Here is a 10,287-nt window from a genome sequence, read left to right as displayed (position 1 = left end):
TGACCGAGTGATGGAGTCCATTAAATTAATACAATGATAACATGTGAGACTATCGTTCTCAAAAATAATAATAATAATAATAATAATAATATTATGTGAGACTATACAATGACAATTTTCAGTTTATATTTTTTGATTATTGAATTATTTATTAAGTTATAAATAGGAGAGTGCATATAGAAGAAGCATCATATCCAATTCCCTCTCTACCACCCAATACTGGTGTAAGAATGGGTTTCTTACTATCCAATTATCAACTCACAATATGTATCCCGTATTCCCTAATTTTCTGCTTCTCTTCTTCTGCACATCTTTGCCATAATCACGAGAGTACTGCTTTGCTCCAATTTAAGCAACTCTTTTCCTTCAATTGCTCTGCTTGCGATTGCTCTGTTTGCGATTGCTCTGTTTATTCTGCTCCACACGCTGATAATTGGAAAGAGGGTACAGATTGTTGTGCATGGGATGGGGTCACATGTGATAACACCACTTCTCATGTCATTGGCCTCGACCTCTTTTGTAACTGCCTATATGGTACCATCCATCCAAACAGCAGCCTCTTCAATCTTGTTCACCTTCAACACCTCGACCTTTCTTTCAACAACTTCAGTCACTCTCAAATTTTACCTTCATTTGGCCGTTTCACAAATTTGACCCATCTTTACCTCTCTTACTCCTATCTTTCTGGCCCAATACAATCATCAGAAGAAGTCTGGCAAGGGAAAAACTTCTCCAATAGCATTTTCCACTTACAGAAATTGCAAGTGCTGTGGTTATACGGTAACAGAGAACTCACAGGTAAACTTCCAAATATTATTAATGGAACTCTCCGGCACCTTAGGCACCTTAGGTCATTGGGTCTCTCTGAAATAGATTTCACTGCAGAGCTACCTAATTCCATCGGCCAACTTGAGTACTTGGAGGAGCTATACCTCTATGACTGCAATCTCTTCGGTACCATTCCGACAACGCTTGGAAACCTCAAGAAACTAAGAATATTAGATCTTCAAGCGAATAACTTGATCAATGGTCAATTCCCATCTTCAATCGGCCATCTTAAAAACTTGGAGGAGCTATACCTCAGTGACTGCAATTTCTCTGGTACGATTCCAAGATCGCTTACAAACCTCACACGATTAATTTGGCTTAATCTTTCATACAACAATTTTGAAGGCCCAATTCCTCAACTTTTTTCCAACTTCTCGCGACTTCAATCTATAGACTTCTCAAACAATCAACTAACAGGTCCCATTCCATCATCAATAACTGGCCTTCCAAATCTACTGTATCTATATTTAGGCAGTAACTCAATCAATGGGACAATACCTCCTTCCTTGTTTCATCTTGTGAACCTTACCTTTCTTGATCTTTCGTCAAATAATTTAAGCGACACTGTTGAGCTGGACACATTTGCAGAGCTTGAATATTTGGATTATTTGGATCTTTCAAGCAGTGGTCTATCATTGACCACCACCAACTCCACTCCCTCCTCTTTCCGAAACATTACGACATTACGATTGTCGTCTTGCAACATAAGTAAAATTCCTGAATTTTTGAAAACCCGAAACGAATTGTTGGACATGCTAGACCTTTCGAACAACCACCTAAATGAAGAACTTAATCCACTCTGCAATCTTCATTCTCTTAGATATCTCGATCTGTCCAATAACCAATTGGCCGGATTAATTCCTACCTGTTTGGGGAACTTCAATGGAAATTTAACCTTGTTAAATTTGCAAAGAAACAATTTCCATGGTAGCATCCCTCAAACATTTGGATATGCAAGCATGTTACAGGAACTTCACATTAGCCACAATGGATTGCAAGGGGTGCTTCCACGATCATTGGCGAATTGCACGAACCTAGAAATTTTGAATGTGGGTCATAATTTCATAGAAGATGCTTTTCCATTTTGGTTGGAGAACCTGCCCCAATTGAAGGTTATTGTCTTGCGAGATAATAAATTCCATGGTCCCATAGGACAACCAAGGAAGAGATTAGCCTTCACCAATTTACATATCATTGACATGTCTCACAATGACTTTACAGGTAATTTGCCGTCAAAATACTTTGAGAGCATGCATTCAATGATGATGGATGATGAAGACAAATCCGTCTTAAATTATATGGGCGATGGTCGTGGTAATTATTATTCAGTAACCATAATGAATAAAGGATTGGAAATGGAACTCGTAAGGATCATCACCATCTTCAAAGCTGTTGATCTCTCGCACAACAAGTTTGATGGAAATATTCCAATGTCCATTGGAAGACTTAAAGCCCTTTGTGTCCTAAATTTTTCAGGTAATGGCCTCACGGGTCTCATTCCAGCGTTCTTGGGGGATCTAACTAGGCTTGAGTCCTTGGATCTATCCCAGAACAAACTCTCTGGAGAGATTCCTCAACAACTAACTAAATTGACATTCCTTGAAGTCCTTAATTTCTCACAAAACAATCTAACAGGACTTATACCACGAGGTGGGCAGTTCGAAACATTTTCAAACACATCATATGAGGGAAATCTATGCTTGTGCGGGTTTCCATTGTCAAAGAATTGTTGGAATGTCCAGATAGCAGAATCACCAACTTTACCATCCTCATTTAGCCACAATTTTAAGTTCAAATTTGATGGCTTTGGTTGGGAAGCTGTGTTGATGGGATATGGGTGTGGAGTATTGCTTGGTTTGTTGATTGGAAGTTACATTATTCGAAGGAAAGAAGAATGGCTCGTGAGGATTTTTGGTGTAAAAATGCGTCAACATGGGAAGAGATCAAAGAAGGTTTGGAAGAAGATAGCTCATACGAAGTCAATTATAAATTGTTTGTAGTAAATATATTGTGTATTCTAATAAATTGGAGAAGTATTTTAAGGCTGCAATGCAAGGTAAAGCTATACTGCAATTCTGTCACTATGTCTTCTTTTGCCAATGCAAGTATTGGTTTGTAATCTCCAATGAACGACATGTGGAAGAAACTTGTGTAATTTTTCTGTTTCATAGAGATGCAACAATCTTATCCTATATACTCTGACTCACTAATACAATATATTGTTATATATATATGTGTGTGTGTGTATAATGTATAACAATATAAATGGAAGTTAGTTTCTAATGCAAACAGGAAAAATTACAACTTTAATCTTGCCACTCAAACATCGTACAAAACAACTTAAGTCTTGTATTACTCAACCAATAAATTGTCGCGGAACACATTTGGAGTAAAGAGAAAATATATTATCAAAATGATCAGATTATGCCCTTATTGTGATCTTTGAAGTAGCGCACTTCTTGATGATTTCTTTTGTTGATCTAATTGATTTGTTGTTTTTGTTTTGCATCTCTCTTCACTAATAGCCTTTTATGCTCCTTAGTTTCATCAGTAATTACTCATCAACCATGTTTTCAATTTGGCTTATGATATGCATATCTAAGTTGTATTCATTTTCATTTTTCTTGTCTTTTTTCTTTTCCCTTTCCTAATTGTTTACATTTTGGAACTTAGAAATTGTTAAGAAGGTAGTTAGTGTCATAAATTAATAGTTACCTAATCTTTTCCATTTTTCTGTCCTAGTGGACGTGTTATCTTCCTCTTTAATATAATCAGCCATTGTGTACTTTCATTAATTGTGACAGCCCCTTGGCTGGCCAAATCACCAATTAACTTTTTTTAGGTAAATTATATCATTGTTATATCTATGATTAGCAAAGTTTCAGTTTGGTCCTCATAATTTCAATTTAAACTTCATATTTTTAATTCTGTTACAGTCTAATCCTTCTATCACATACTGTTGAAATTTTATATGCAAAACTACCATGTGCAACACACATGAGAATTTTAGCAATTTCAACACAAGAAAAGAAATGGAATATACTATACCAATGGTCTCTATTGTTTCTTTTGAATTCCACTTTAGTCTCTTTAGTTGTGCACGGGTTATTTTTCCATCCAAAAAATAAAAGGCGCATGACAAGCGGACGATATTGCAACAAAATGAAAGTATGAGATTCAAATGTTCAAATTAAGACAATGGGGATTAAAGTGAAAATTAATTCGCTTAAACAATTGGGATTAATGGTGTAATTTACTGTCTTTGTCTTTCTAGTTAAATTTTTTGAAATTTTATCCACTGATACTCTATATATTTAACTCATTCAATTGGACTCTATCCTCACATAACACACATTTTAACACACCTTAACACCTCCCCGAGAGCACCAATTTACTCTCTAAATTAATAAGCACTTGAGAAACAAATTTAACATCTCTATTAGAGATGCTATAACAGAACTCCTGTGGAATACAATAGCAGTAGACATGTTAGTTGTGTCTATTTCATATAGTCTATAGACCACCAATTTGACTCAAGCATCCCATAATAGGTACCCAAGAGTTAAACAAGTTAACTTGTCCATCTTCCGACACAAATACAAATATGACACAATCCAATAATATGAGTATTAAACAGGTTAAGTTAGTATTAAACTTGTATAAGATCAAATTGATATAGATGTTTTATAAATAATTATTTACATATTTTAATGTTATTTCTACTAAAAGGTACCATGGCATTTTTATATTACTTATGTAACTCCATCTAATTGATTAAAAAGTATGTAAAATAGTGATTTTAAGGCTTTTTTTTTTTCTTCTTGATTGAAGATAATGTTTTTTTTTCCCTAGTATTTTAATCTAATAAAAATATAAAATAATAGGATGTAATTTTGTAAATTAAGCCAAAAATAACAAATTGAAAGCAAATATTTTTATGAATAATTTCATCCAATAATTGGTCTTTACACTAAGTTTTTTAACTAATTAAGGTAAAAAAAAAATTGACATGACACGTTAATAAGATATGAATTGGACACATACAAAAAATGACATGACTCAAAAATACGAATTAATAAACATGTTAAGTTAGTGTTGAAATAATTCTTATTCAAACCCAAAATGAAACAACACGAATACATCCTAACACAACATGACACCCACCACTAGTTCATATAAAGAACTTGTCATTATAGGAAAAATCTATAATGTGCAACCCAAAAAAGTGTGCACGATTTATACCCTCTCTAATTATGATGATGAGATGTGCACAAAATTATAGCACAATGTTCTCAAAATATGATATGATCTCATCCTGTCATAACTCCAATGACCTAATGAGTTACTCAGTGAGTCATAACTCGAGTGTGACTCAATATGTTTAAGTTATAATTTTAAGCACATTACATCGTAACTTCAAGCACGTTGTTGCATCATGTGCACCTTCTAGGTGCCTAGCAGAGATTGATCCATAATTACATGTTCATACACTTGTTTTTAAGTTGTAAAAGTTAAAGATCTATCGAAAATCTAGGATTTGCACCAATTGCTCATATGAACAAATAAAATCAAACCAAACCAAACTTTGGGATAAATTTGATCAGTTGTATAAATCCTTTTTAAGCATTCAATTTCACTTTATACAATTGTTTCCTTACTGTTACATATATTGCTGCAAAACTTCTAGGGCAAGTTTTAATTATGTGTGATGCAAGTGACAAGAGTGACAATCGCACACAAATTTACCCTATACATCTTAGCATAAGTAACACTCATCGAACATGTTTCCCAACAATAAGGGGTAGAGGTGTGAGATTGCAATGAAGAGAAGCTAAGAGGTTCAAGCAGCTGAGATGGTTAGAGCTCATAGGAAAGGATAGTTGTGATGGTGAAAAGGGAAAGAGTTAAGACTGATAGAAGCAACAAGGTGGCAATCAAGTATAACAGTGGTAGGGATGATAGGAAATGATGGAAAGGACTAGGGTTGCGAGGATGGGTAGGAGAAGGCTTGGGGGTAACAAGGGAGGGCATGGCAATGGTGGCCAGCAAGAAGTGCCAAGCAATCAAAGTTGAAATGGAAGAGAACAGAGAGGAAAGAACAAAAGGAAAGGATAATTTAGTAAATTCAAGGGAAAAATTCCATACTTCATTTTTTTTTTCTTCCCACCCCTATTGCAATCAAGATAAATTCCCCACTAAAATGTACTTGTTTTTCTAAAGTCCCACTAAAATATAAAGGTAAATTAATTACCACCAAGTCCTTTAAGTCCTATCAATTCGTCGATAAAAGTTGATCCTATCATCATTGTCGCTAAAAACTTATAATTAGTGATTTTTTTGTAATGATTTTTTAAATCTATTGCTAAAAACTGACAATTAATGATGTTTTATGTGACGGTTTTATAAATCTATCGCTAAAAACTAACAATTAATAACTTTTTGTTATAAATTTTTCAAATTTTTGCTAAAAACTAACAATTAATGACGCTTTTTTAAAAAAATAAAATAAAAGTGCCATTAATTATTACATGACCTATTAGGCAATAAGTCTATCTATTAAGGCATGCATGTCAATCACCAAAAATGTAATTACCCCTTAAAATTATTCACAGGGAGAACGGAAACCATGCTTAAAATTTACCAAAACTAGCTTCATAGATGAGATACCTTTCTAAGCCTTCCAGCTATAGCATTATAGATTTGTGATAGAAACAAACGTAACATATGAACCAAATTGAACTAAAACAGATAAACAAATGCAAACGAAGGTTGAAACTGCACAAGTGTATTGCCCTTTTTGTGGGTGATTGAATAAGTGGGTTAAAACTGAAAATGAGAGTTAGAACACTTAACAATGCTCTTTTTATGCAACCATCAAAAGTATTTGGTAGGAAGACACATAGAAAGAGCAGGCACTATAACATGATTAGAAGATTTCAAAAGATTTGGCACAATTTCTTAATGACATAATATGATGTATTAAAAGTAAGCCTAAAACAAAGGAGAAGAAAAATTAAATGAGCACCATTCCTAGCCTCTACCTCATTGTACTGCTACAAGTAACTAATTTCCTACTCTAATGTCACAACTACCATTTAAACAAACTAAATCGATCGCCACTTTCTACAAGATTCTCATCTGTGGAATCTGAGCCACTTCCAATTGTGTTATTTGAACTATCATCTGGAAGGAGTTGTATCCTGTCAGCATGCTTAATAATCCAATCAGTGAACTTTGGAGAGGATGCCAACTCAGCCACAGCATGTCGGGTAGATTCCTGGGTGAAGTTCTCCCACTCTTTTTTTGAAAACTTCTTTCTGTTGGGTGTCCTATGGAATGTTGAATGGTAATCTTGTTGATTTCTTGTCACCCTCCCAGTGGTCGGAGATATCATACCTGCAATAGCCAAAAACAAACTAATGAAGCATGAATTAAAGGTCAGTACCAATGGTATATATAGTATAATTTACATGAGTACCATTGTACTTTATAGACATTTTTGGAAACAGTGTGTGCATGAAACATCCTCAACAAGATTAATCCTCCCAACCAAAAAACCTACTTTGTTCATTTCATTTTTATTATGATTACAATATCATGGTCAAAACCAAACCATGAAGAATGAACAGTAGATCATAGGAGATCTGAAACTGACACCATATCAGGCAACACAAGCCAATAAATGTCAAGAACAAGAGATATTTCAAAAGGAACTGAACATTTACCTTGCAAAGTCAAGCATGAACCCCACTTCTAATATGCGAAAAAGAATACTGTTGTAAAAATAAAGATATAAAGAAAGTAGGAACAGTTTTAAAGAAACACTTACTGTTCGTTAATTTTTAATTCCCAATTTGTGCGACTACTAATGCACAAATTTGGATAAATATTAAAAACATAGACTTCTCCCCCATCAAAACATTTCTTGTTAGTAGTAGTAGTAGTAGTAATAGTAGTAGTATTTTAATTGATCACAAAAATATAAAAATAATTTACATTGCTATTTTTAAGTTTCTTGATAAATTTTTCTTACAAATATCCTATTCAAACTTTACTCTTTTTTTTATTCAACCTATTCAATCTTTACATCACCTAATGTTTCACATTTTCCATAATATTTTTGGATGAAGTTTCAGTTTCCGTTTCCCGCTTCCAATCCAATCCAATCCAATCTGAGCATTGTTTCCCAACCTACGTCAATCATTTTTTGCCATTTTGTTCTATCGATGGCTACAAGTTCAAATAAATGAAATACATTCATATCTTTTTTCACGACTATATCCCATGTTAGTTTGAGTCCTCCCCTTCCCCCAACTTTTTATTTATAGAAATCATATCACTCATCCTTGCCGTTGCATCTACATTTCTTCGTTGTAAATGATCTAACCATCTTAACCTGTTCTCTCTCAACTTATCTTTCAATCGGTGTTACTCCTACCATTTCAAGAATATATTTATTTCTAATTCTATCTTTCTTAGTCTTACTACATATCCATCTAAGCATCTTCAACTCAGCTACACTCACTTTATTGACAAGTATTTTAGTTGCCCAATATTTTTTCCCATAAAGCATCATTAGCCTTATAGTTGTTCTATAAAATTCTTCTTTCAATTTTGTTAGAATTCGTCAATCACATAACATGTCAAATGCACTCCCACACTTGAGCCAACCTACTTCAATTCTATGAATCACGTCATTTTCAACCTCACTATCCTTATTAATAATCAAACCTAGATAATGAAGAACTTCACTTTGTTATTTCTGATTTTCAATCTTCACTTCTCTATCATTTCTATTTCTATTGTTGCTAAGTCACACTTTGTATATTCAATTTTATTTTTACTAATTTTAAACCCTTTTAACTTGAGTGATTCTCTCCATATATGTAGTTCAGTGTTGATTTCTTCCTTAGTTTCATCTAGAACAATATCATCTGCGAACTATCATCCTAAATGTGTTTAGTTAATTCATTCATGACCATGGCAAATAGGTAAGGACTCAAAGTTGGCCCATGATGCAATACAATAGTGATTGAGAATTTACTAGTTTCTCCTACAAATGATCTAATTGTGGTCAATACCCCATTATACATGCGTTTTATTGCATGCATATACCTTTTCGTCACACCCTTTTTCACCAACACTCACCATATTATATCCTATGAAGCACAGATACTTCAAAAAGGGAGACAAATCTATATTGTATACGTATTCGATACCGATACTCTTTGGATACTCGCGGATATGTATCAGATACTTACTAAAATTATTGGATACTTCTTAATTATTTTTTCATTAATTTTGGAGCATCGGATACTTAATTTGAAGTATCAGATACTCCAAGTCACATATTACTCCAAATACTTTATTTAGTTATTTGAAAAATCATAGTGAGAGTTAAAGTAACAAAATTTGTCAAATTTATGTATCCATATTGTTTCATGCATGTCCTCTATAACTACATAGATAGTAAAGATTAACAAGAGAATAAAACAATAGTAAAATTAATAAATTAATAAATAAATAAGCAAGTAAACTTGAATACAATATTTTTGCTAGTGCCAAAGGAGAAAGCATAGAAACAAGTTGTGGATTGCTCTATTATTGTAATATAAACATATTAAACTTGATATTAAAATGAAATATTTGCAAGGCCTATTGAAAATTTAAAAAGTAAACAAGCAATTGCCTAAAATTAATACCTAATTTTTAAATATTAGTATTCTGCATTGTAAAATTACAATGTGATCTCTCAACATTCTTGAGCTTATGTGTAACTCCACTGCTACTAATAAATTTTTTTCAAAATATATTTTTTACAAACGTATTCTAGCCGTACCCGTATCCTACCTTTTAGGTTTTGTCGTATCACCACATCCATATCTCGTACTCGTATCCATGCTTCCTAGATTATATCTCTAGGCACCCTATCGCAAGTCCTTTTTTTTTTTTTTTTTTTTTTTGAAAATCTATAAAAACCATATTTAGATCCTTCATCTTCTCTTTGTACTTCTCTATTAATCTTCTTAGTAAAAATAGTGTTTCCATATTTGATCTACCAAACATAAATCCAAACAGATTCTCTAACACTATTGTTATAACTCTCAAGCGATGCTCAATCATTCTTACCAACAATTTTATTGTATTGACTTATGAACTTAATGTTCCTATAATTGTTGCAATTTTGGATATCTCATTTATTTCTATATATAGGTTTTAAAATACTCTCTTTACTCGTCAGCCATTTTCCTAGTCATTAGAATCTTATTAAAGAATTTTGTTAACTAGCCAACTACTTACCTAAGCATTTCCAAGCCTCAATAGGGATACAATCTAGTCCTAATGCCTTGCTTTATTTATTTTTATTTTTATTTTTTATTTTTTGATAAATCTAATCCTTGCCTTATTTCATCTTTTTTTAATGCAAATTCCACTTCGAACTGTCTTAGTTCGATGATA

General features: G+C 33.0%; 2 protein-coding genes across 3 annotated transcripts in view; one reads left to right on the top strand and one right to left on the bottom strand.

Moving 5' to 3' along the window:
* The first annotated feature begins 230 nt into the window (after nt 1-230).
* LOC145803650 (receptor-like protein 9DC3) lies at nt 231-2,828 on the top strand. The gene has a single exon (XM_082896974.1). It carries the CDS (start codon nt 231-233, stop codon nt 2,826-2,828), a length of 2,598 nt encoding a protein of 865 aa, XP_082753100.1.
* Nucleotides 2,829-6,728: 3,900 nt separating this feature from the next.
* The window catches only part of LOC145804562 (uncharacterized), a 41,368-nt gene continuing 37,809 nt past the window's right edge, over nt 6,729-10,287 (bottom strand). For both annotated transcript variants that reach the window (XM_082898914.1, XM_082898915.1), the window contains one exon: nt 6,729-7,224. In XM_082898914.1, the coding sequence (XP_082755040.1) occupies nt 6,917-7,224 (308 nt within the window). In that variant the 3' untranslated portion in view covers nt 6,729-6,916. The remainder of the gene's footprint in view (nt 7,225-10,287) is intronic.

Source organism: Camellia sinensis, chromosome 12, assembly GCF_055761805.1.
Source record: "Camellia sinensis isolate YWXY chromosome 12, ASM5576180v1, whole genome shotgun sequence".
NCBI classification, from domain to species: Eukaryota; Viridiplantae; Streptophyta; class Magnoliopsida; order Ericales; family Theaceae; genus Camellia; species Camellia sinensis.
This window is presented reverse-complemented; position numbering and strand designations above follow the sequence as displayed.

Excerpts from the sequence above, each read along its gene's own strand:
- LOC145803650 (XM_082896974.1), top strand. The coding sequence starts at position 231 with ATGGGTTTCTTACTATCCAATTATCAACTCACAATATGTATCCCGTAT.